This window comes from Ambystoma mexicanum, chromosome 6q (assembly GCF_040938575.1).
Source record: "Ambystoma mexicanum isolate Mex_15411 chromosome 6q, UKY_AmexF1_1, whole genome shotgun sequence".
In the NCBI taxonomy this organism is placed as follows: Eukaryota; Metazoa; Chordata; class Amphibia; order Caudata; family Ambystomatidae; genus Ambystoma; species Ambystoma mexicanum.
The window spans coordinates 714,421,413-714,448,895 of record NC_090937.1 but is presented as its reverse complement, the minus strand read 5'-3'; the positions used below and the strand labels follow the sequence as shown (position 1 = coordinate 714,448,895).

The 27,483-nt window shown below is 46.0% G+C and overlaps 1 protein-coding gene across 4 annotated transcripts in view; it reads left to right on the top strand.

The window, feature by feature from the left end:
- Positions 1-27,483, top strand: part of ZNF827 (zinc finger protein 827) — an 883,430-nt gene that overhangs the window by 811,460 nt on the left and 44,487 nt on the right. For all 4 annotated transcript variants that reach the window (XM_069631232.1, XM_069631231.1, XM_069631233.1 and 1 more), the window contains one exon: positions 6,967-7,133. In XM_069631232.1, the coding sequence (XP_069487333.1) occupies positions 6,967-7,133 (167 nt within the window). The remainder of the gene's footprint in view (positions 1-6,966; positions 7,134-27,483) is intronic.

The window sequence follows — 27,483 nt, the reverse complement described above, 5'->3', positions numbered from 1 at the left end:
TCTCCTAATGTTGTTAGATGTAAATGACTTCTCGTATTCCACGATCCTAAGGTGTAATTTTCCTTTGGGGTCTGTTCCACCAGTTTTGTCGTATCGTTGGGCTGGGAGACTGAGGTCAACGGTCGTTGCTATTTTTCACTTTTCGCATTCAGAGCTGTTTTTATCCATGCCCATGGTCCATTTGCTGTCGTCGTCTCCATTCTTCTCGTTGGGCTTCTCTCGTCAGTTCTGTTCTTTATGTCTTTTGCCTTTAATTGTGCGTTTCTCGATGGCGTCAGCTTTTGCTGTTCTTCTCTTCTAATCCTTGCCGTCCTTGGGTCTTGTCTGCTGTTTTGACTTTTCATATGATCCTGTAACCTCATTTATTCATCTTTGTCACTGAACCTTTTCCCCAACCGGCGATTCCGGTATAGTTCCCCCGTTTTCGATAGGTATCGCTGCGTGTAGTGTTTCGCAGCTTTGTGTTCTAACTCATTTTCTTCTCTTTCCCTCCAGTTTTTTATTTGCGCCACGTAAAAGCCCATAAGCTCCATTTCCGTATATGCTATTGTGTCTATTTTTTTTATGCCGGCTGATCTGACATGGAGGTATGTTTTTGCTGTATTCCCTCTATGATAAGGTTCCACAAGTTTGATGTCTTCTGTTCTAATTCTTCTTAGTGCTTTCGTTTTCCTTGTTATTTTTAGCACCATAGGTCTGTTCAGGATCACGTGTCCTTCCATTTTTTCTGATTGTTCTAGCTTAAATACACGGATCTCTTCATCCAATTTGGTTTTTGCCCGATGCTGCCCCTCCCCTTTTCTTGATGACCTGTGTTTACGTGGTGTCGACTCACTTCTGTTTCTTTTCATTTCATCATACACACGCTCCTTACTTGTGGGCTGTTTTCTATTGTGTTCTTGATCATGTATGTTTCTTTCTGCGCTTCTGTAACAATTGCTTTGCTTCTGAGAGGCTGGCTCTCTTGATTTTCTTTTGGGCGGCTTGCCTTCTTTAGTTGGTTCCAAATTTCATAATGGTCCTTTCCCCTCCATACAATTGTCCCCCTGTTTGGCCTCGGTCAGCTTATTTTCCAAATGTTGGGAAAGGTTCATCAAGTCCGACTTTGTCATGAATTCCTCAACAGATCTAGGCGATCTGGATGGTTAGCCTTCTGATTTTGTCTCTTTTTTCCGACTGTTCTTTTCCTTGATGCAGCGTTGTTAATCCAGCTTTTTTTTCTTCGAGATAGGTGTTGCTGTCATTTTGGCTCTTTATGACTTCCACTTCTGGGGGTCCTAGCTTTAAAACCACCTGTGTTTTTTGCATAGATTGTTCACTCCCTCTTTTTGGTTCTGAAGGTGTCGCAGTTAAAATTTCCTTATCTCTGGATTTTGTTTGGAGGGGTTGACATTTGACAGGAGCAGTCCCCCCTTCTTTGGCCAAATCTAGACTTTGTTCCACTATTTCAGTTAATGTTCTTGTGATTTCAATCTTTTTTTCCAGGGATTCTATTTTTTCTCCCCAATTTTTTGGATGGTTTTCTATTTCTTTATTCTACTGTGGTTTTGTATCCCTCTAAGTAGGTCATTTTCGTGAGCATGTTCGACAGGACTGAGGTATTGTCATGAACCTCCTCTTTAATTCCCTCATAAAGTTTGCAAAACGGAGCGAAAGCAATTGTCATCGCCCACATGATCGTTAACATGTCCGTTTTTTTGTTCGGCGACTCTTTTTGAGTTATTGAGGAGATTTCACTTAGACATCTGTTCTTTGGTGATAACTGGATTTTTTCCAGTCTCCTTGGCATCCGCAGTGATTCCGACGTCGAATTTTCCGCTGACATACTTTGTTCTTGTTCCGGTTCTAAGTAGGAGCCAGTTGACCTTCTCTTATTTCCTTGGTGGTCATGATTTAAACTGCTCCATTCGCTCTTTTTTGATCGTGTTTCTGGTTTGCGCCCTGTATTCAAGTGGACCTTCATCTAGGCGAGGCGATGTTCTCTCTCTGGTCTGATCTCCCAGAGTCCCTGACAGGAGTTTATTTCCAGATGTTTGCTCACTCTGTTTGTTTACCGGCGTGTTACTAACCACAGGCGTCTCTCTCCTGCCTTCCTTCTGCCCTGCCCCTTCACAATGTTCCTTAGCATTTATTCTGGTTTCAGTCGTGGAGTGCACATTGCTCTTATCCAGTTGTTCGCTGGGCTGTTCCAATAGCAAGTTATTCCCGCCTTGCACTTTACTTAGATTTGCTGTTCTATTAGTCTGTGTGGGTCGGGGATGTGCCTCTTCCGCAGGTGCTTTTATTTCTGGTCTCAGCACCACCTCAGTTTTCCGCTGTTTGGTTACTGGCGGGGTTTCTTGCACCGCTTCTAGCATCTCTGCATCCGACAGTTCTGTGTCCGAGTCTGATTTTCTCTTTTGCTGTTGCATACAAAAATGCTTTTAAGGGACATGACAACAGCGGATTCAGTAACCCTTTCAAAGTAGCTCTGCTTCTTTTGTTGGCTTTTGGACCCTTGTTTGCTGTCAATTTTCCCTTATTTCGTTTCTGATCGCTGGTTTCTTGTTTCTTTGTTAACCTCACTTTAATGTAGCTTTTTGTCCCTTGCTTAATTAAGCAGTGCTCGATTTTTTCGTTTTTCCCTTGTTTTGCTTTCAATAATGTCTGGTTTACCTCAGCGTCTGCATCTGAGTTTGCCTTGTCTGTGGCTTCTTCTTCGTCACTTTCTGTCTCCGCGTCACTGTCTTGAGTAGCTATAATATGCTCTGGATCTTTGTCTCTGTTCGCTAGCCTTGGGCTCATTATGTCACGACTTTGCTGATTGTGTTGAGGCACACTGAAATCTGAGTGCACCATACCCTTCGCATTTATTTTTCTCTGAGGGCATTCCGTCTGTATGGGTGCTTTTCCCTGTGTTTTTGATTGTGTCTCCGCCCCCTCCGCTATTTTTTCCTTCCTGGTTTGGATCGGCATCATGCTCGGATCCTAAATCCCCTTCTCGTGGAGGGTTGTGTTTGGATACTGGATCTACTATGGCCGTGCTGCCCGAGCCTGAGCCCAGCTACATCTCTACCCGCTTTTCCACCCTTGCGTCCTTGTCGCTCTCCTCGCGGTAGCTGCTTTCTTCACTTGGTGCCGGAAAGCGGGTGTCCGCCATTGCCCTCCTCTTCGCTACATGACACCCGCACAGGATCCCGCGAGGGCTGCCCTCCGACCGCCCCCGCCTGGACTTCACTCGCCTCGTCTCTGGCGGGTCTCTGCTTGTGTCGTGGAGAGGCGGATGTTTACTTTCCTGGGTGCTCTCGCGTCCCCCATGCTTCTCGCTCACCGGAATGGCTTGCATTTCCTGGACGGCTTGCGCTGTCAACTGATCCTCTGCAGCTGGTAAGTTGTTCGGTTCTGCATCTTTACCTTGCCAGTGCTCTTGCTATTGCTCTTGCTCTTAGTCCTGGTCATGATGTTGAGAGTTTTTGCTGCTCCTTAAGCGACGTCGGTTCTGGTCCACGTCCGCATCTGTGCTTTTTGAGGCGACCGCAGCTGCGTCCTCATTCCGCTCCTTTCTTCCCGTCTTCCGTGCTGTTTGAGTCAGCGGTCGTGCTGGTCTCACATGGGATTCCATTATTTGCTCTGACTCCGACTCCACGTCCGCAGCGGACTGCTGCAGACTGCCTCACAACTCGCCGCCCAACCCCGCTCACCGATCCCCGGTGTAGAGGCGACTAAGTAGGCAACTCCCACAACTGGCACTGTGGAAAGACTGACTGCTGCAGACTGCCTCACAACTCTCCTCCCAACTCCGCTCACCGTTCTGCGGTGTATAGGCGACTAAGTAGGCAACTTCCACAACTGGCACTGTGGAAAGACTGACTGCTGCAGACTGCCTCACAACTCGCCTCCAAACTCCGCTCACCGCTCCACGGTGTAGAGGTGACTAAGTAGGCAACTCCCACAACTGGCACTGTAGAAAGACTGACTGCTGCAGACTGCCTCACAACTCGCCTCCCAACTCCGCTCCCTCATTTAATTCCCCAGTTCTTTCATTTCCCAATTCCTTCCGTGCCCCCATTCTTATCCATTCCCCAATTCCTTTCATTTCCCAATCTGTCCCGTACCCTAATTCTTCCCGTTCCCCACTACTTCGCCTACCTTTCCCATTAGTTTTCATTCCCCATTAGTTTATCTTCCCCATTTCCTTTCATTCCCCTTCTCACAAGCTTCCCACCCAACCTCTGCGTTGTTGGAGTTGGAAGGACTTCCAAGCCACCTACACCTCCCCCTTTCCCTGGACCTCCCTTGGGTCGAGTACTCCTGGGCGCCGCACTTTCTAAGCTAGGGGCTGTGCAGTCCCCTCGTGCTTTCTACAGGGATACACCATGTAACATCTGCTGGGCAATTCTGGAAGAGAAAACAAATCAATACAATGTTACCAACAGGACCACACAACAAAGGGGGACGGGTGGGCGGGTGTCTCTGTGCTGTGGGGAGCAGGACCAAAGAGGGCGCAACCTTTGCCCCTGGTGCCTTATATAGGCGCCTCTCTGTTCCTGCTTCCTTTTCCTTCGCCACCCTGTGACGTGGCTTACACCCCCCTCCCCATGGCCAGTCCCACCCCTGGGGCTCGGTGGGCCTCCCCACTAAGAACGGCGTCTGCCAATCGCCGTCCAGACAGCGTCTACAACTAACAGTGTTCTCATGAGAAGCTTGCGCCTCTGGTGGACTTGCCATTTAATGACCTATGCTACCCGCGTTTGCGGCGAGGGCCTGGCGCCAGCCGTGTAACAGTCCAGCCCATGACAGGAAACCGTCCAGGGCTTGCACACGACTCCTGCAGGCTGCCGAGCGCTCTTTTAGCAGGCGGCTATCCCTGGTAAATGGTCTTGGCAAAGCTGCACTGTGCCCCTTTGCCTCACAGGACCCCTGGTGATGATGTGAAGCATCTGGCACCTGTAGTCGTTAATTAACTCCATGATTGCCTTGCCTCATTATGCATCCCAGGGAGGCTTGCATTGTAGCTGGAGTCAGGTTGGGGCTGTGGCCACTTTTCCCAGGAAGCGCAACAGGCCAACTGCTTTCATCAAGGAAAGCGCATTCCACAGAACATGGACAAATGCACTGGGCTGGAGTAAGATGCCTGCCCAGAACAATATGATAAAATGTGAGGGGGCTGGTTGGTGCCCCTGAGGGATGAATGGGTTCCTGTCTGAGGGAGGGGGACTTGTTTCCCGAGGGAAAGGTCGCATCTGTTCAGGGGAATATGCCGAGACGTGTTCAGTTACAAAATATGAATACAAAGGTACTATTAAAAACAAACCGCTTGTGGTAATAAATAAATGTAGTGATTCAAGGCTTTAATCTGGGCACAAAGCAACTGCATGCGCCAAAGGATGCCCACTCCTGAGCCTTAGCGGAAAATATGGCACTTCATTAAACCCATGATAACCAGTGCCCTCTGTGATGCTGTTGTCATTACCGTATCATAGCTACCATCGCCTGGGCCGCGGGCCAACGTGTCTCTGGCAGGTCGTCCATCTTGTGAGGCCAAAATGCGAGGCCGAGGCCGCTGGAGTGGGCAGCAGAATATGCCATTGCTGCGTGTGGCGAGTGCTGGCTTTTAGCGTGGCGTGCATGACACCGTTTTTCTCCAGGGTGGCGATACCGCCGTGAAAAAAGGGTGCAGTAGCAGAGCTTAAGGACATTACACAGAAGATGCGGAAACGGCTGAAGGAAAACCCACAGGACTGCCACTAGAGCTTCTACAAAAAGGCAACCATGTCGAGTGAGGACAGGAGGCTATCGGCATTTTGAGAATAAATTAATCATACCAACCAGTTAAGGGTGGAATCGGTCGAAGAGACGTACAGTGCTTACTTTTGAGAGTCAGACACCGAGGATCACAAGACGATAGGGAAGTGACGTAAAAGGAAGAAGAAAGAGAGTGCGGCCTCCCTCGCTCTCCACTACAGACAAAGAACCTGATGAAAGGCTGAGCAGTCGGATCAACAATCAGACAAAAGCATGCGCTTGTAGGGCAAACGAAGTGGGTGGATACCTACCTGTAAATGACAAACTGGCAACACAGTAGCTCTCTGTTGCAAATAATGGTGTACAAAAAAACAATGGTTGTTTCCACTAATGTTGTTTACGGTATGTATTGTGGGTAAATAGCTACCCGTAAACTGTAAAACAATTAGTAAATAGATCATTTAAGCAAATACTATGTACAAAAAAACCTGTCGAGAAGTGAACGGATGTTTTATGAATGTGGTTTATAATAATGCAAGCAGTGTTTGTCTTTTAGCTTGCAAGTTGTTAGGTTTGCTTGAAATGTATGTTTGTTTGCTATTTATAATGGGAGAGGCACAGCAGCACTTTAATGTACTAACATGGGAGCACGTGTGCACTTTATTAAGGTGATTGGGATCCTTTTGTAATTAGCATTATATTTGTGAATGTATTTCTGTGTGAATCGACATCCACCATGGCAGATGAGATGTTGATGAAACATGCTTGATGAATGAATACATGAGATAACATACGTGTGCTATAAGGCGTGTAATACTGCACACTGTACAGGACGCCCACCTCAGTTTCCCTATGATAGTGTGTAAATGTCCTGTGTTTGATGAGGGGCAGCTCTGGCGGCCCTCACTAGAGTCTTATAATACATGACTGAGTCCCACAGAACCACTCCGCAGCACTCCTACAAAGGGGCACTTGACATGATATGATATGATATGGCATTTGCAACGCGCCTATACACAAGTGTTTCAAGGCGTGACGAGGCAGGGAGGGGGGACAAGGGGAGACAGACAACGATCCTACTAGGCCAGGTGTCATTCAGATCGCGCAAGTGCATGGGTAGAGGGGAAGGGAGAAGTGCAAGGGGGAAAGGGAGAGGGGACATGAAGCCCACCAGGGCCCCTATGCCCAGTCATATATGGGAATAGTTTACCTTCTTGATGTGTTTCCTTTTCCTCCCCGTAGCTGCCACGTGTGCGGATTTGAAACGGAGCTCAACGTCCAGTTTGTGAGTCACATGTCCCTCCATGTGGACAAGGAGCAGTGGATGTTCTCGATTTGCTGCTGCAGTTGTGACTTCATCACCATGGAAGAGTCTGACATGAGGACCCACGTCACGAACAAGCACTCAGGTGAGATGGGGCACGGGGAGTTGCTCTGTGAAAGCCAATCGTGTAGCTCCAAGCCATTCCCTGACCCTCGGCCTAGACAAATCCTGTGTCAGAATAACTGGCAGTGGTGTTCCTCTGGAAGCAATATGGTGCAAATGCAAGCTTTCTAATGATCAGGCGCGGCTTGCTCATAACGGACTGCAGCAAGCAGCTGAGGGAGTGTTTCTGGGCGCACTTTAACTGACACTCTGCTTCCACAGCCTTATATGCCCTATTGGGAATGCAGGACAGTGTACTGCAAGGCTAATTGTGAATGGGGTGCTTGCATGGTTCTTTGCACATGCAGAGGCCCTCAAGCAGCGAGATGGAGATGCTCCCACTAAACCGTACATGTGCAGGAACCAAGAAGCTCTGCCTGCTTCTTTTGTTCCTGCTGAGTGCTGCACGGGAGCCAGAGCCCAATCATGGGAGCTTGAGGGTGAGTGGCATCTGGAATCCGGACTGGGGTTGCAGTTAAGAAAAGAAACATTTAAGTATGCATGTGTGTGCGTGCATGCAAGGGTTTGTGTCTGTAAGCACGCATGTGAATGACAGAGTGTATGCTGCCTGGGTGCGCATGTGGAAGAGAGAGTGTATGTTGTTTGTGGGCATGTGTTAATGAGAGAGTGTATGTTGTATGGGTGCATGGGTGAATGAGAAAGTGTATGTTGTATGGGTGCACGTATGGATGAGAGAGCATATGCTGTATGAATATGTGTCTTGCTTGTGTGTCAAGCCGGGGAGCGTGCCTCTGATTTGGGGGTGGGGGCTACATTGGTGCAGAAGCCAGTCTGTATATATTTGTCACTGTGCCATTGCATGTTTTACTGGCATCAAGGGTAAAGCTAACACAATGGGCCTCATTACGAGTTGGGCGCAAAGGGATTACCGGCAATGGTAAGGACACCAGTGCCAGTAATCTCTTTACGCTCTATTCCGAGTTCCCCTTAGCGGGTCCCTTCCTTAACGCCTGGTCTGACCACGTGTTAAGGACGGGGCCCATTAAGGGACTTTAGAGCTAATAACGGTACCGCAAATTACGGTACCGTTATTAGCTAGTTCCCCATTCCCATTGAGCCATATAGGGGCTGAAATGGGAATGGGGAATGGTTTTTTCAAAGGGGATTTACCGGTCCCTCCAAGGTCAGAATGGACCGGTAAGTCCCCATTGAACATGGTTGGACTCGGTACCGGTATGGGAGGTAGTCATGGCGCAAATAGCACCATGATTACCTCCATACTCGGAATGAGGCCCAATGAGTGTTATTGCGTGACCATACTGGCTTACAGTGGTGCAGCCTGCTTAAATATGTTTTCCTACTGTGGCATGGTATGTTTTAAGGGCATCAACTTTAAAACCAACATGAGTGTTGTTCTTACAAGCCTTATTGGCCTAATTTGGTGCATTCATTGTTGGCATATGTTCTTAATGTGGCATAGATTTTTTACTGGTATGAAGGATAAATTAACATGAGTCTTATGTGTCCATACTGGCCTGCATTGGTGCAGCCAGTCTGAAAACATTTTCTTACTGTGGCATGGCATATTTTACTGGCATCCAAGGCAAAACTAACATAACAAGTGTTCTAGCGTGACCGTACTGACCTACATTGGTGCAGCCACTCTTGACATGTTTTCTTACATTGGCATTGCATTTTTTACTGGAAAATTCAAGAGGAGTATTTTCTTACGTGGGGATACTGGGCTATATTGGCAGAGCCAGCATGGACATGCTCTCATAGTATAATTGCTGGCATTTATTTATTGTATTTATTTATTGCATTTATTAAGCCCCCAAGACCTTTAGGTATCACAGTGGTGGTACCAGTTAGATAATGAACATTAAAAGAAAATGGGGCATCAGTTACATAGCATTTGATAATGCAGTTGATGTAAGACATAATACAGTACAAGTGAGGCATCATGAGGGCGGATATCAGTTACATAGCAGGCGATAATACAATTGATGCGTGATATAGATAGTACAGTTTAAGGCAACATGAAGGTAGGTCAAGAGTCTGTGGGGAGGCCAGGGAGGCATAGGATAAGAGGTAATAAATTAGGTATGCAGTTGTATAGGGGCTCAATCATATTTGTTGAAGAGCCATGTTTTTAGGAGTTTTCTGAAAGTTAGGTAAGAGGGTTAATCTCTGATGAGTGGTGGCAGTGAGTTCCAGAGTGATGGGGCAAGGACTACGAAGCTCAAGCCTCCAGCTCATTTTTTGTTGAATCTGGGGGTGAGTAGAGAAAGAGACAAGTGGAGGAAGCATGTAGAGTTTTTTTTGAGGCTATCAGTGTTGAGGTAGGCCTGTGCTTTTTTGTGAATGGCAGGTGGGCAATTTTGTGGGTCTTAAATTCTATACATGCTTTGATGGGGAGCTAGTGGACATCCCTTCTTGCTTGTGAGATATGATCTGTGCATTTTAGCCCCCAGGCAGCCCTGTGAGTGTTATTTTGCAGGAGGTGGAGTTTGGAAAGGTTCTTTTATGAGGGGTCTGATTATAGGGCATTTCAGCACTCTAGTTTACTGCCTATGATGACTTTGGCGAGTGTTAGACAGTTGTTCGGTGATAGACATTTTCTGCTAAGGTTGATGAGTTTAGTGGTGTAAGCCACGGAGGAGGCAAGGGAATTAACATGTTTGTGCATGTTAAGTTCCGCATTAAGGTAAACCCTGAGTTCTTTTTTACATGGTGTGGAACCAGGATGGAGGTGCCGTCAATGGTGAATGAGATGTAAGAGGGGTCAAGGGTTTTCAAGCTGTGGGAGGAGCTGACAATGAGCATTTCCGTTTTGTTGTTGTTGAGACAGAGGTGATGGTTGGCCATCCAGTTTTGAATGATATAGTAAGTTTGGTTGATCATAGTGGTGTCTTGGTGGTAGTTTCCTGAGAGTTGTTGTAGAATCAGGGTGTCGTCGGCGAGGTTAATGTAGGGAATGTTTAAATTGTCAGGGTAGTCAAAAAGAGGTTTCATGTAAATGTTGTGAAGTGTGGGGGGCATGCAGGAACCCTGGGGAGCACCATAAAGGAGTGGGATGGGATCAGCAGCCACATCACCCATCAAGACTCTGGAGGAGTGGTCATTTAGAATTAATTTGACCCAGCTTGTTGCTTCTGGAGAGAAGAGGAATTTTGTTCTGAGATTTTCGCAGAGTGTGTCATGGTTGACAAGGTCAAGGAGGAGGCGAAGGGCAATGTTACCTGAGTCACGGATGTTGTCAAGCTGAATTTCAAGGTCTTGGAGGTCTGACTCAGTGCTTGCCGTGGCTGGGTCGGAAACCCAGATTGCTGGGTTTCCGAGTAGATTGTGGAGTTCAAGGTAGGATTAGATTTGTGTGTAGGCGTTGCGGTCTAAAATTTTGAGTAAGAAGGGAGCTATGGTGATAGTTGATTGGGAGGGTAGGGTCAATCAAAGGCTTATTGAGGAGTGGGGTGACCCAGGCCTCTTTATTTTAACAACTTTATTTAAATCGGTTGCAGCATAGTAGACATACAGTGTTGGGACATGATATCAGCAGTGCATAGTGGTGAGTAGGTTCCGAAACACCCCTCCACCCCTCGTTGTACTGCATTTCCTCAGAGCGCCTTGAAGTAAAGTGCTGCTCTGGAGCTGCTACTGGGGGCGCAGGAAGAATTTCGTCAGGCGCGGTTGGAAAGTCCGCATTGGAAAGGCCTGATCATATTCCAAGACTGGGGCCCAAATATCAGTGAACCGGTGAAGTGCTCCCTCTTTGGCCGCCGTGACTTTCTCCGCAACGAGGATACCCTAGACCTTGACCAACCACATAGGCAGTTGGGGGCCCTCCTGAGCTTTCCCAGATGCAAGCAACAGTAATTTTCGCTACCAGGAGGAGTTGGATGAGTAGCTTGGCTGTGGGTCCAGACTTAGGGTAGACTTCCGGATGCGGGATGCCCAGTAGATTTACCTTTGGGTCCATTGACAGCCTAAGGTGAGTGATAGCCTCAATCATATTGAGTATTTCCTCCCAGAAGGCTCGCGCTCATGGGAATTCCCACCACATATGGAGACAGGTTGGCAGGGCCCTGCATTGTCTCCAGCACTTTGGATCCAGTGAATTCTTGAAGTGATGTAAGCATCCGGAGGTGTGGGTGGTAATACCAGCGATATAGTAGCTTCAAAGCACATTGCTTATTTGTGACACATCTGGTGGTTGTATTGTTCCTGGACCAGATGTCCATCCACAATTGGACGTCTATAGGGTGCCCTAGCTCCGCCTCCCATTGGGTCATGTATGTAGGGTTAGCATATCCTCTTGAAGTAATTGAAGTTTCATGATGAGTCCTCGTCAGGGGGCCACTTGGTGCGTAAGTCCTAAGGAATTGAGCTCTCTTGTGGCCTCTTGTCTGATGGATGGGTGGGAGATCCAATGTCAGATCTGTGTGTAAGAGAATCTATCCAGTTATCCGTTTCTAAGAGGGTGAACTGGATTTTTCAATTTTCAAAGGTGAGTGGAGACCACTCCTCAAAAAATTGCGAAATCGTCTGCAGTATGCCACCCCCCACACTCCAGTTCTTGAAATGAGCTGATTCTAGTCCTGGGGTGAAGTCAGGGTTTCGTAAGGACTGGCAAGCATGGGCTTGTGCCCTTGGGAGACCCTTTTTTTTGCAAGGCCCAATCCCAGATTTACAGGCTCATCCTGGTGGAAGAGAGAATCAACGCCCAATGTTTGTGGGCAGCCGTAGGGAGCAGAGTGGGAGGTGGCATCTGGCTTGTTTAATGAGTAACCATTTAGGGGGATGTACCGTTTCTGACCATGGAGGCATGTTTTCCAATTGTGCTACCACGTAGTAGCAAGGGAGATTATTCCATTCCACCCCACTTGGCAGAACCAGTCATGACTTTTTGTGAGATCGGCACATTTCGCCCTTTCCAAATGAACTGGAAGATCTGTCTCTGGAGCTGAAGAAGGGGTTTTAGAGGGATGTCTACTGGGAGGGCCGAACTCAGATATAGGAATCTGGGTAGGAGGTTCATCTAACATGCCGTGACTCTTCCCATTAGTGAGATCTCTTGAGCTGTCCACCTTTTAAGGTCTGCCTCTAGGTCGCTAAAGAGGGGCGGGGGAGTTAGCTGCATAAAGGTTTTTAGGGTTTGCCTGCATACAAAGATATTTTATAATCGCACCCCTTCAATGGCTATGTTTTTCTGGATCCGTTGGGCGAACGGCTCCATAATAAGAGCGAAGATTAACAGTGAAAGATGACAGCCCTGTCTCGTCCCACATGAAAGTGAGATGGGGGCCGATGATTTCTGGTTCATCTTCAGGATTGTTTTTGGGAACCTCTAGTTAGCCAGGAGCATTGTGAGCAAAATGCCTCCAGAGCCAAATGCATAAAGGACCACCCCACCCTATTGAATGCTTTAGTTACATCTAAGGTCAATACATCCAGTTCCCATTGTTCCATTTTTGCCACCTCTATTAGATTGATGGCCTGTCTAATATTATCCCCAGTGCTTCTTCCCAATATAAAGCTTGTTTGATCAGTGTTAATAATTTAAGGGAGGACCCTCGGCAGTCTATTGGTCAGCACCTTCGAGTAAATGTTTGCTTGAATATTAAGAAGTGTTGAATAGTGCTTGGAGTGAATGCAGGTGCATGATGATGCTGAGAGAATGTTGGTGTTCCTGAGAGAATGTTTGTGTGTGAATGCAGGAATGACTGTCGTGAAGATTCCAGGAGTTAGCAGTTGGAGAAGTCTAGCAAGGGTGATGGGACCCAGTGGTTCACTGTAACATCTTAAGCTGTAAGAAGAATAAAGCTTACCTGAGGAACCATACAGAAGTGTCTTCGGAATCTGCTTTTCTATAGGAATCGAGATCGGCCTGTATGAGGTACATTCTCCTGGGTCTTTTCCAGATTTTAACAGCAGGATTGGTATGGATTCTTGCATGGAGGGGGTTGTGGTGCCCGACTCCCTAAATTAGTTCAGAATCTCCGTGAGGAGGCCCTAAAAAGTTTGTTTAATTTGGGAGAGAAACCATCAGAATCAGAAGCTCAATCGTTTAAATATTTTATAACTGTCTCCACTTCCTCTGCTTTGATAGGTAGTTTCAGGGAGTCCCTGACTATTTCTGTGAGGCCCGGGAGTGCGGCTTCCTCAATATATTGCTTCTGTTGAGGCAAGGATCTGGGGGTGGCTGACATAGTGTCAGTTAAGTATGATGTTGCTAGGTTGATTGTTGCCGGTGTTCCTCTTATCCTGAAGTTGTTTCTACGGGCCCTGTTTTCGATGTCCTCTTGCTTGAGGATTATGCTTTTATTTTTCTCTTCCACGGTCTGCAATTTCCTACGCAGGTCCGTCAGCTGCACTGCATGCTCTAGGGCCTAGTCTTTCGATTCACAGACCCTATGTTCCAGCTCCTCCAACCGACTGTCCAGGTGCTCCACCTGAGAGTAAATTTCTGACATACAATTCCAGAATTCCACTTTTATATCTGACAAGAGGGATTGGATATCATCTTTCGTAGCCCAATGGCCTGTTGGTCTATCAGGCGAGTAGGACTGGGGTCATACGGGCTCTGTTTTTTTGCCCTTGTCATGTGGATGTAACAAGGTGGCTACATCTGCCGATTTGTGGGGTTTTGTATGCTTGGACCTAGCGGGTGGATCAATCTCCCTCCACTAGTATACAGGCCTCCTGCTTCCTGCTGCAGGAGAAAAGATTCCTCCGGCGTGTGGGAAATCAGATGGGGGGCTGAAGTGTTGTTTCTTCCGTCCTGATTTTATGATTGAACACCCGTTATATATTTGTTCTCTCTCGGGCCAGCAGCTGCTCCACCACACCTTTGTGTTCGTTCCTCAGTGATCGTTGGCTTTTACCTCTCAGGGGGAAGGGAGGAAGGCAACCTATTTTTACAGATATGCGGTGGGGGAGGAGGGGGCGAGATGGCTTCCTTTTGCGGGTCAGGCAGGGATGTTGCCCTGTTTATCCCTGCTCGGAGATCCTCTTGGTTCAGGCTCCCCGATCCAGAAGGACCTCCTTCATAGAGCGCCACAGAGTTTGCCTCTGATCCCGTTCCGAATCCTGCTTACTGTGTAATTCCCCACCTCAGGGAACCGCAACCTCTGCCCGGACCTTTCTGCGCTTCTGGCTCGTCAGCTGAGCCGCTTTGCTGTTCAGATTGGGCAGGATCTCAGCTCCCGTTCTGCGTAGTGCGCGCCATCTTGGGGGTTGTTGATGTGGGCAGGCTCCAGCTCACAAAAGCTGTACCAAGGACTGCCAGTCTCGTTTTCTCGATCAACTTTCCCCACCTCATCCCCAGGTACTCAGCCGCAGGCTCCCCCCCGTTAAGAGCATCAACTCAACTTCATATCGCCTTAACTTTGCTAGGTTCTCGGACCCTACACAGAGGTTCTCAGTGAAGCGACCGGATTGCCGGCACTTCAAGCCATGCCCCCGATCCAGGCCTCTTTAATGTTAGTTGGAATGATACAGGAAGAAAAGGAGGAGTTGATGAAGTTGACGATGGTTGGGACAAGTGTTTCTGCACATAGCTTGATGGCGTGCGCTGGGCATGGGTCTCCTTTACAATTAGAGGTTTTGAGGGCTTTGATGGTGTTGTGTACATCAGTTGCAGTGCCTTCGGAGAATTGGAAGGGTGCTATAAGCAATGGGGTGTCAGGTGAAAAGGTAGGTTTAGGATTTCCAGGATACAAGTGTGTTTTTGGCAATGGTTTTGTCTCTGTCAGCTTTTGAGCTTTGTCACGTAGGGCTGACTGGATAATGGTGCACCAGGCCTTTTCTTTGAGGACATAAGAGATGGGGAGGGTGACGGGGTTTTGAGCTCTTTTAGGATTTTGAAGAGTTCTCTTGCATTGAAGCTAGCTTCAGAAATCCTGGCATTGTAGGAGTCAGATTTGGAGGTGATAAGTGCGGTTTTGTCATTTTTTGCTGAGGCAGTGAGGGTATTTTTATTTTTTGAGGAGGCATTTTTTCTCCAGAGGTGTTCAAGGGCCCGTTTTGTCTACAGAGGATTTGGAGTTCATCTGAGAGCCATTTCTTATGACAGTATAATTTGCTAGAGTTTGAGGTTTTAAGTGGGGCTAGCAGGTTTATTATTTGTAGCAAAGTTGTATTGTAGGCCTCAGCGTGAGCTGGAGGGTGAGCTGGGTTGGGTGGTGGAGTGTATAGGTTCATGAAGGTGGGAGCTAATGTAGCATTAGTGAGTTTCTGTCTGTTACGTGTAGTGAGGGTGGCAGTTAGGGTGTGGTCACACCAAGGCATAGGCTTGGTATCTGTGACAGAGATGTTTGTGTTAAGAATTTGATCCAGTCCAGGGTGCAGCCTTTGATGTGGGTTGGAGAGTTTACAATTTGGCAAAGATTAATATCCCAAAAAAGGCAGTTGTAAGGGCAGCGGCTCTGTTGTCAGTTGGGTTGTTGAACCCGAGGTTGAAGTCACCTAGTAGGACTAGGTAGTGGGTGCGATGATGGAGTATGGGAGGAGAGGTAACTCAGTCTCGGGGGAGCTAGAGCTGTTGGGGTGATGGTAGATGAGGAACGTGTTAAGTGTAATTTGAGGATTGAGTGAGAATTTGGTAAAGAGGAGTTTGTAGCCTTGCAAGGTGGGCAAGGGGAGGTCTCTAATTGGTAGGTTAGATTTAAATATAAGGGTGACGGCGCCCTCAATTTTGTAGGGTCTGTCTTTTCATAGGATGGAATACCTGGGGGGGATAACTAGAGTTAGGCTGGGTCCAGCTGCATTGTGCAGCCATGTTTCGGTGACTTCTAGCAGGACTAGGTGAATGCCATTGTCGACCTAAGGGGGAAGTCTGACAACTCCTCACAAACCACGGAAGCCGTATGTACAAACCTTCCACTGTGACTGACACGGGTGACTGATGTGAGACTAACTGGACAGCACACAGCAGCCAATGGGGTAAAGAGGGTTAGGGAGAAGTTGTGGAAAGGTATGAGTGAGGTAAGGGAAAACGGTTCGAGGTTTAGGGTACGTGACTGGATGGGATAGGGGGAATGTAGCAAAGGCACAAGCAACAAATACATAGACCTCCTAGATACTCTTTCACTAACTCACTTCTCCTGTTCCTCAGTTGTTCCTGACCCTTAGTGTAAGCCCTATTACCATGCCATGTCTCACACACATAAATCACAAATACAGATGAAATGAACAAACATAATGTTACACATGAAATGGAAGCATGAAAGGTGGAACTTGCAACAGCATGAAGAAAGCACACATAAACACAAGAGACTTCTACAGCTGAACATGTCTTAAACAGAAGATGTCTGCCCAAGTGTGAACTCCCCTGGTCCCAGCTTCCTTAGTCCTTGAGACTGGCACATATGTCACTTGGTGCGGCAGCAAACATCATGCCTCCTAGTTCCATGAGCTGCACTGAGTTCTGCAATCTTGCCCAAAACCCTGTAGCTTCACAGGGAAACGCTGCTGCATGACTAATACAGGTCCCTATAACAAGCAAGCTTAGTAACCACTACTCGTGAGCTTCATTCAAGATGCTGATTTACACATTTATCTTATGCTCGGGCGCCCATGGCCACTCCGAGTGGACGAATGCAGGCAAAATAATGTTTCTAGGCTGCAGTGTCGTGGCGCCCCTCCGCTGCGTGCTGGATGTGGTAGAAAACTCCTTTTGGGATCCCAAGCCTAGCTGGAGTGCTGCCCTGGCCGCTCATGTAGCCTGTGGTTCCTCACTCATCGCCGCAGCCCAGGAAATCTCCTTCTGAGTTGCCGCATCTACTGCCGCCTTCACCGTCACTGCCCCTGGAATCACTGGTACGTGCTGTTGACCTGTGCCTCATCAGGAAGTATCATCAGCACCTAAGTAATTTTGGGTCTCACCCTAAATTACTAGGGGAATCCAGAAATGGACCCTTTGCTCACTATTCTTAGAGAGGCACAGCTCCACCCTACTGATGAGGTTCAACCAGACCGAAACACATGTCTGGGGATGCTGTTGGTACTCTTGTTCAGAGGAGAATTGCTTAGCATTTCGGTGCTGGACTGCCCTAGGGCAGGACAAAGACGGATATGTTTTAGATATTTCTTCTCTGTGAAAGATAGTGAGCTAAAGACTCTGGGTAAGTCTCTCGTAACCAGGACTAATGTCCGGCAGAGGGACTCCCTGGACCCCCCACCCCTTGTTTTTTGAAGGCTCTAAAAAAATACATTGTATTTAGTCTGTGTATTTTGCACTTTGGCATATAACTGTTTTGACAGATCCTTTCATTTCTGTTGCCCTGATTGGCATGTGTCATTTGAATTGACCTCATCATTATAACCCTACAAAATAAAGGGAAGGACCAAAGAACTAAAGACAAGCACCCAACCCAGACAAAGACAAAGACCCAGTCCAAGCAGCCAAACGGTGGAATTCCATGCCTACGTCATTCAGACAAGAGCCCTCCCTGCTGGCATTTAAATCAAGAATCATCAAGTACTGGTTGAACAATAAACCCTTCCATTAACTACTCCTGCGTACGCCAAGCTCCTACTCTCGTTGCTCATTTGTTCACACTTCTGCCTATGCTTTGTTATAATTGCCTCATGCCTCTAGACCTTCTGTAACCACAGGTCCAGTACTTTAACTGTACTTCCATCCATTGATTTCCATGTATGTATGTAACTCACAAGTCCTTTCCAGCGCCCAGTTACCTCAGGGTTTGGTGCGCAATATAAATAATAAACAAATACAAAAAATACAAAATACAAAATAAATCCCCACTACCCCTGCTGCAGGCCTATCTTTTCAGCGTTTCAAGGGGTTGAAGAGCCAGAACATTTCCTTCTGCCTGGGTTCCTGACACCTTCTCCACCCACTGAAAAAGTCAATTTAAAGGGCCAAAGCCTCTGCACGCCGAATGTTCCTCTCAACCCATGTGGTTGTCCCTCATTCTCCTATCAGTGGAAGTCTAAGGGAGCCCAGCCCTTCAGGCAGCCAGGCAAAGGGCAATTGGCAAAGATGTCACATGGAATCCTGTTCTCCATGCTGTCTTCCCTGCCTCCAGTATTGGTGCACACCTGTGTACGAGCGCGATACAAATATAATATCATATCATATCACCATAACCATGCAAGTACTCTGACATCCATCGTCTCCATATTTGACCCCAACCCTTACAATTTAACCTCTGCAAATCAAACTGGGACATCTACCCACTTCCTATCTCATCTAACTGCCTTCCACTGGCCTTTAGTAACTGTATTAGTCACCACTTGCCTTTTAGTACATTCTATTGATCACTACTAGCCTTATGTTGAATACGTATTATTCACCACCAGCCTTCGATTAAGTTATGTTGGTTGCTACAGCCTTTTCATAAAATGTCAGATGCATCAAAGGCCTCTTGCTTTTGCTAGGCAAGCTTTCCCTCCAATGCTCCAGCAGCTCCAGTGGCAGGTTTCAGAGCAAGAGCAGTAAGACGTCCTCCCATTTAGGTGGAACGTGTGTTGCTGCTTCACCCTCTCCCAAATCAACCGTGGCTCTTCATGTTCTTGTGTTCATATTTGCTGTAGGTATCTGAAGTTGCTTTCCAATGATTATGACTTCTTTGCCCCACCAACCTGTATTCCCATTGGTACAGCATTTGCCGCCTATTTCCTCCATCAATGATGGTGGCTTTTAGTGCAGCCCTTTTTCCCAGTATACTCTGAGAGGGCTCCCCTGTCACATGTAATATGCGCCAAGGAGAATTTAAGGTCCAGTGGACACTTTGATTTTCAAAATTGCAGCGAGACAGAGCATCGCATGGCATGGTAAACATTCACCGTGTAAGTGGTGAGGGATTATTATTTTAATTCCCCCTTTCTTTCTCCCAAGAATAATTCCTCAAACAATTGTTGTTCAGCAATAAAAAAATACAACAAATGCCTATAACATAATTGCGGATCACAATATCAGCTCCTTAGACATCGCACATGCTTGGTTCCCATCAAATTGTATAGCCAGTCTAGACTCGCCAAATGCACCCAAACAGGCCAGTAGGTGGCCTCACCAGGATTTACCCAAAGTCAGTCCCATATAATCGCACAAAAGCTGTATCTTAAAAGACATATGAATAGCTAACCTTGGATGGCCTAATAAACTTCAGCTCATCCCTCAAGGCGGTGGTATGCCACATATCACTGGGTACAAATGTCCCATTCCTAAATGGCTGTCTGACCTCATGTCTTCTATAATACAACTGAATCAACTATTCCTCAGTGCTTGGTATATGCTGGAAGTCATCCTATCCAGAATGACTTCCAAGCAGGGCCTTCTGCTGTCACACAACCTGGAAGACATGAACAGATTGAATTTGAACTGTAGGTTCCCGTCTTCCAGACTTCTCTTCAGGCCGCAGCATTTCTTAGCCTGGTTCACGGCTGTTATTCCTCATTCAGGACACTAATTCACTGTTCTGTCAGCACTGGGCATACCTCACTTGTTCTCTCTTGTTTGGATGCTCTCCGTGCCCCTTCCTGTTGCTTTTACACTTATAAGAATACAGAAAGATCTGCGACTGATCAGCTCTCTGTATTCCCTTCTTTGTCTCGTCTTCCCCCCTCTCCCACCAGCTTGTAGCGCCACAAAGTTGATCAACTACAAATGAACAATAAATAAATATGGACACAGCAAATCAAAAAAGACATCAAAAATAGCAATTAGTACAAAACAGCCACACACTGCTAACTCTCAGACTGGGCAAGTAGGACTTTAACTCCAATTCCTTTAAATCTCTGCACTGGCTCACGATCCAATGGCTTATTGGCTTCAATACAATCTGCTCCACCCACAAAGCATTCTGGGGTGCAGGACCAAACTTTCCCACTGACTACCTCAGGCACTATGCCCCAACAAGGGCTCTCTCTGATCGGCAAATAGAAGCACTCATCAAACCTCATGTCTAAAGGAAAAGGCCCAGCACAAAATGGTTTATGTTCTGTACAAATGTATCGAGCTATGTAACCATTTCTCTTTCAAATGACTTTGAAACTGAACCATCCTAAATTCAAGAAAGCTGTGAACACACTTCCAGCCCACATTTCTTTTCCTGAATAAGTCACAAAAGCATTGGCCCACAGACTTATCAATGTTACCAAGTACTGATTAGATTTCACTCGCACCACTCTGTATGTAAAGACTCACTGCCCACTGTGATTGGACATACTTGCTTCATTCACAAAACGCCATTAAACCTTACTGGCTCACAGCTGTAATTACTAAATGTGTAAGTGTGGCAACTAAAATGCAACACTTGCTGTGTGCTATGATAGCTCATCCACAGAGCTCTTGCTCCGAGCCCTTCTTATCCCCTCCTGCCCTCCTCATCTACCCCCTGTTCTTCTGCCCACTCATTTTGATCTTGGAACTCTGTAGCGATGCTCTGCCAGGTGCAGTGTTATATAAAAAATAAAAATACTATTTACATAAATCCAGTTTTCCAATTGAAAGCAAGCATAAGAGAATTCTGAAATGTATATTAGCAGTTGTACCCGAGCTTTGCACAGTAATTCCTACAAAAAAAAAAACAATTAGACAAAGATGTATTTATATTGTATACTGTTTACATTGTCTACACCATGGAACCCACCCACATGCACAATTCCAGGTTTTCAGCATGTTGGGAAGTATGCTGAACATTTCAAACAGGCCCACACACAACATATCCAAGCATTGCAGACTGCTTAAAAAAAGTTCAAAAATACTATTAGAAAAATTTACATATTATATACTTTCTACATTTGTCTACACCATGGAACCTACCCACATGCCAAATATCAGGTCTGTAGCATGTTAGGAAGTAGGCTGAACATTTTGAAAAGACACACACACATATCCACACATTTCCCATATATATATATATATATATATATATATATATATATATATATATATACATATACATATATATATATATATATATATATATATATATATATATAGTAGTGGCCGAGTAGTTATGGTTAAGTTGCTCTTCTCATAGGAAGAGCACTTTTTGGGAGGCTTATAACTACGCTCCAAACTGGACGAATCCTCACCAAACTTTGCAAAAAAAAGTATATGGCCCACTCTGAAGGGTTTTGCTAAGTTTGGTGTGGTTTCGTCAGGGGGGGCAAAGTTATAGGGGGTCACACATTTTTTTTTCTTCCATAGACTGAATGGAGAAAAACTTTGCTCATGCCTACAGCCCAAACTGCTGGACGGATTTTCACCAAATTTGCGCCAGGAGTGGCGGCTTGATCCAGAAAATGTGCTTTGGTGGAAATCCGTCCAGTATTTTTTTTAAACAGACAAAATTTAGGTCCGAAAAAATGTGTGATATCTGGCTCCGCGGACCCATTTGCCTGTCCATTCTGTGGACAGGCATCCGATTGGCTTAGAGGGTGACAAAATGTCTGCGGACATCGGACACGTCCACTGATTCGATGCTGAAAAGCATGAGGTGTGTCAGATTTTTGGAAATGCCCGGCATGTTGGATTCGGGGACTTTTGCCAGTGTCCGCCGATATCCCGGTAAAAACATATAAATAAAAACACAACATTACACTTGTCAAACTTATCAAACAATCTCTGGGGAGGTGAGGGGTGATGTGGATGCAATTGGATATGGCCATAAGAAGCAAAAAACAGGTGTTTTCACTGTAAAAGTCAGCGAACGGTTCGGATGTTCGGGAACAGTCCTGTGAAGTTCGGGGACACTTCAGATGTTTGGGAGCAGTTCTTGGATGGTTTATAACTTTGGCACCACTCAATGAAACTGCATGAACATTTGGAATTCTATTCTAGACCTGGTACTGAAAGGCTTTGCAAAGTCAGGCGGGACTCTGTAAAATGGGGGCGAAATTAGAAGGGGCGGTCCCAAAATAATGTAAAGGCTTATAGATGTGGTGCCATTTGACGAATCTGCACAACATTTTGCAAGACGATTTTAAGTCTTGATATACATGTTCATGCAAAGTTTGATGGGATTCTGTCAAGAGAGAGGGGGCAAAATCAGAGCAGGCTCTCAAAATATTGTAAAGTTTTCAGAGAGATTATATATCCAACCTTGAATGTTTGTGTAAAGTCTGAATTGATTTTGTCAAGTTGGGGCCTAAGTTATATGACTGTTGTATGTACATACATTTTCACACTTTTGAAAAAAAAAAAACATTGGCGGATTTCAAGCAAACTCGTGTATGGAACATTGGCAAGGACCTGAAAGCATGGTTTTGCAAATGTGCCTGTGTTTTATTTTTTGACAAGTGTCATAATGTAGGTACAAAAAATTGTGATATACCTTTGCTGGTGACTGAGGTATAGCCTGTAGCCATGGGCAGTGGCCAGATTGTCCGGGTCATAGTATGAAGTCATGATCCGGACAATCTGGCTACTGGCCTTGACCACGAGGGATGAAAAATGGTGTTAAAGTGGCCATGTCCACCTTGGATCGGCTATGTGATAAAGTTATTCGGAAGTAGCATAGGTTTGAAAGGGAAGAAAATTGTGCTTGGGGTATTATGGTCATAGAGTTCTGACTTCGCCTTCTGCAGGCTGCCATGGAAAGGGATGAGGGGCTCTGTACTGAGCCCCACCTTCTATTTCCATGGTGGCCATCTTGGAAAAGGATTTTCCTTCCTACAGCGGGACGCCGCTGGCGTCTGGCTGTTGGAAGAAAAATCTATTTATTAGCACCCCGGGTTCCCGCTTTGGAGAGTAGTAATGGCCTTTATCCCCCATTGCAGGGGCTGCACTGGAGGATAATGGTCCGGAGCCCTCGTTATTCATTTATTTATTTATAACGCGCCGAAGCCTGCGGGCATCAGGGCGCAAACAGACACACTTCGCCCGGGCCAATAACTTGGGCTGCCGGCCTGTTATACCCCGTTCCAGTCCCTGGAACGGGGGATGAAAGCCACATTATTGCCATTAGCATAACACAAAATGCTAATGAAAATGTCGGAAAAACGAAACGTATTGAGTCTGTGTATGGTCACGTGGCACTGTCCGGAAGGTCCATGGTGACGTCAAACGTTCGCGGACGTCTACGGAAGCAAAAACAGTGTGAAAAGTATAGAAGTGTTAAAAATGATGCTAGCAGGTGAGAAATGGCAGAGTTTTAAGGTGAAGTGTTGTAAATTGGACACAAACGTTGCTATATTGGGGTAAGTATGATATTAGTAAGTTCTAGGAAAATAGCATGCACTGGTAAAAACCCAGGGAATTCTCTGAAAAAAACTTTGTTAAAGAGACGTTATGGTTAAGTTGTACCAATAAAAACCTATGAAATTCAATGAAAAAACTTTGTTAAAGGAACGTTATGGTTAAATTGCACTAGTAAAAACCTATGACATTCAATGAAAAAAAAGGTTGTTAAATGGACGTTATGGTTAAGTTGCACCAATAAAAACCTATACAATTCAGTGAAAAAACTTTGTTAAAGGAACTTTATGGTTAAGTTTCATTAGTAAAAACCTATGAAATTAAATGAAAACACTTAGTTAAGGGGACATTATGGTTACGTTGCACTAATAACCTATGAAATTCAATGGAAAATGTTACAGGGCGTTATGGTTACAGGTAAAACAGAAAAACCACAGAAATTCAGCAGTTATGGTAAGCTAAGCAACCATAACTCGCGGCATCACCGTTAAAAAAAAAAGTTACGTTGTACAATGTGGCACACTCACACAGTGATGACATCAGAGCAGGCGTGAAAGTTTTAAAGAGCTTTACTTTTACAAGTTGTCTTACAGGTGTTAGTGTGTTCACTGGCCACATCTTGGTTCAGGGACTTTGACGCCTCATAGTCCAAGCCAACATCTTTATTTCGATTAGGTCAGGGAACCTGGACTTCAGTTCTGAATGTGAACATTGAGTCTGAGCCAGTGAGTTCTGAGACCCAGGTGTTTAGCTTCTTCAGCATGTAAGCTTAGTGTATTCAGTCTCTTCCTCAAGGTTGCTGAGGATGTGTTCTTTACTTCCCACAATGCATGGTTTCTTCTCCTGGAGGCTTTTCTAGAATCCCTGTTGCTCAGAGATGTTGGAAATCTGAACTCCAGTCGCCTCACTCTCTGGGAGCCTGTGCAGTTTAGACAACCTCTCTCGGAGGTATTGTGAGATGGACATTATTTCCCACACCGCAATGCTTCTTCACTTTCTTGGTGGTGTTAGACAATTAGGAATGTGGACATCAATTGCCATAATGTAACATGTTTTGATTTCCTTCAAACTCTCTCTTCAGCCGAACGCTTGGGTGCATCCTAGACAGTCTCCAGCAGTAGTGATGAAGCGGATACACCTCCTGATGGCTTCAAGTATTGTGTTTCTAAGCGCCAAGGGATTACCTTTTAACCAGAGTTGCATTTTGAAACTAACCAGGTGAGGTGAGCATGGCCTTTCTGGTCTCTGGCAGCCACAGATGTGACAATCAGAATGTGCACAGAGTGCGTGCATCATTTAAGAAGAAAAGTGGGGTATGGGCATGTTTCCTCTGTGATATAGGCACAGAGAAAGTAGGAGAACCTTTCTTCATGTCGCCTACAAGGAACACAGATTGCACAGAAGACTCCCCGAGAACAGAACCATAAATCTCAAAGAAGAGGACGTTGGACCAATCACAACTGCACTATATCTTTCAAACGTATGTGTGGATAGCTCACAAATAAAGCACTGTTTGCGAAAAGTATAGGGGTTGGAAGTGCATATAAATGGTAGGGGTGAAATACAATTCAATTCGATTTTTCGAAAATAAAGTTTCAGGGGAAGAAAATTGGAAAAAACAAAGTAAGTCGAAGGAAAAACAATTTTGAAACCCACGGCAGGAACAAATTATAGAGCACCGGAAATGGGGTAATAGTAACTCCTGTTTTTACAGCTATTACAAGCATCCAGCATAAAACACTACATAATAACAAGAAATGTATCATTACTAAATACATATGTTCAGATCCGTAGCTAATTCAAAGTCCTGCCTGTGTTTCTGGAGGGTAGGCGTAGTTTAGGGTTCAATCGATAGCACTCTTTCCAGGCTTGGAGGTCAGTCTGCAATGAATGCAGTCCACTGTTTGTGGTTTACTAGACGGTTAAGCAGCATAGGTTTGCCATTTCTGTTCACCAATTACTCACTCGGAATCCCTGATACCCACAGTCAAAAGTCTTGTATTGCAGGATTTATTCTTCACCTCGCCCCATAGTATTTGGGAGTTTATGTGGCCCTGAACCATGGCAGCTCAGGCTGGGCTATCTGTTAATATAAAGACGTACAAAATGTTCAAATCCGATTTTTGGAAAAGGTTTTGTAAGGTTTATTTTTTCCTTCAGTATACAGTGAATTTGATTTGGACAGGTGAAGAATTACATTTGATGATTATCTTTCCATGTATTTAGGAAAATGATTAGCAAGGCCGTATTAGTGTGTGTCTATCGTATTAAAGGTTTAACCAGAAGCTGTTTCCTCCTTCTCCTGGTCTACTCACAAAAAGAGCCTTAGTCTGGCTCTGTTGGCCCTGCTGTAATGCGGCTCATATTGGCTTTTGCATAAACTACATGCGTAATAAAAGTCAGACCTATTCAGAACCATCTGGCATCATATCTCAATGAACTGAAAGGTTGGGAAGTCCCCAATGTACACCCAAGTATCAGGGGGCTGGCAGGTATTAAATATCAATGAACTGAAAGGTTGGGAAGTCCCCATTGTACACCCAAGTATCAGGGGGCAGGCAGGCATCATATCTCAATGAACTGAAAGGTTGGGAAGTCCCCAATGTACACCCAAGTATCAGGGGGCAGGCAGGCATCATATCTCAATGAACGGAAAGGTTGGGAAGTCCCCAATGTATACCCAAGTATCAGGGGGCAGGCAGGCATCATATCTCAATGAACTGAAAGATTAGGAAGCCCCCAATGTACACCCAAGTATCAGGGGGCAGGCAGGCATCATATCTCAATGAACGGAAAGGTTGGGAAGTCCCCAATGTATACCCAAGTATCAGGGGGCAGGCAGGCATCATATCTCAATGAACTGAAAGGTTGGGAAGTCCCCAATGTACACCCAAGTATCAGGGGGCAGGCATCATATCTCAATGAACGGAAAGGTTGGGAAGTCCCCAATGTACACCCAAGTATCAGGGGGCTGGCAGGTATCATATCTCAATGAACGGAAAGGTTGGGAAGTCCCCAATGTACACCCAAGTATCAGGGGGCAGGCATCATATCTCAATGAACGGAAAGATTGGGAAGTCCCCAATGTACACCCAAGTATCAGGGGGCTGGCAGGTATCATATCTCAATGAACGGAAAGGTTGGGAAGACCCCAATGTACACCAAAGTATCAGGGGCAGGCAGGCATCATATCTCAATGAACTGAAAGGTTGGGAAGTCCCCAATGTACACCCAAGTATCAGGGGGCAGGCATCATATCTCAATGAACGGAAAGGTTGGGAAGTCCCCAATGTACACCCAAGTATCAGGGGGCTGGCAGGTATCATATCTCAATGAACGGAAAGGTTGGGAAGTCCCCAATGTACACCCAAGTATCAGGGGGCAGGCAGGTATCATATCTCAATGAACGGAAAGGTTGGGAAGTCCCCAATGTACACCCAAGTATCAGGGGGCAGGCATCATATCTCAATGAACGGAAAGGTTGGGAAGTCCCCAATGTACACCCAAGTATCAGGGGGCTGGAAGGTATCATATCTCAATGAACGGAAAGGTTGGGAAGTCCCCAATGTACACCCAAGTATCAGGGGGCAGGCATCATATCTCAATGAACGGAAAGATTGGGAAGTCCCCAATGTACACCCAAGTATCAGGGGGCTGGCAGGTATCATATCTCAATGAACGGAAAGGTTGGGAAGACCCCAATGTACACCCAAGTATCAGGGGCAGGCAGGCATCATATCTCAATGAACTGAAAGGTTGGGAAGTCCCCAATGTACACCCAAGTATCAGGGGGCTGGCAGGTATCATATCTCAATGAACGGAAAGGTTGGGAAGTCCCCAATGTACACCCAAGTATCAGGGGGCAGGCATCATATCTCAATGAACGGAAAGATTGGGAAGTCCCCAATGTATACCCAAGTATCAGGGGGCAGGCAGGCATCATATCTCAATGAACAGAAAGATTGGGAGGTCCCCAATGTATACCCAAGTATCAGGGGGCAGGCATCATATCTCAATGAACGGAAAGATTGGGAAGTCCCCAATGTATACCCAAGTATCAGGGGGCAGGTAGGCATCATATCTCAATGAACGGAAAGATTGGGAGGTCCCCAATGTATACCCAAGTATCAGGAGGCTGGCAGGCATCATATCTCAATGAACGGAAAGATTGGGAGGTCCCCAATGTATACCCAAGTATCAGGGG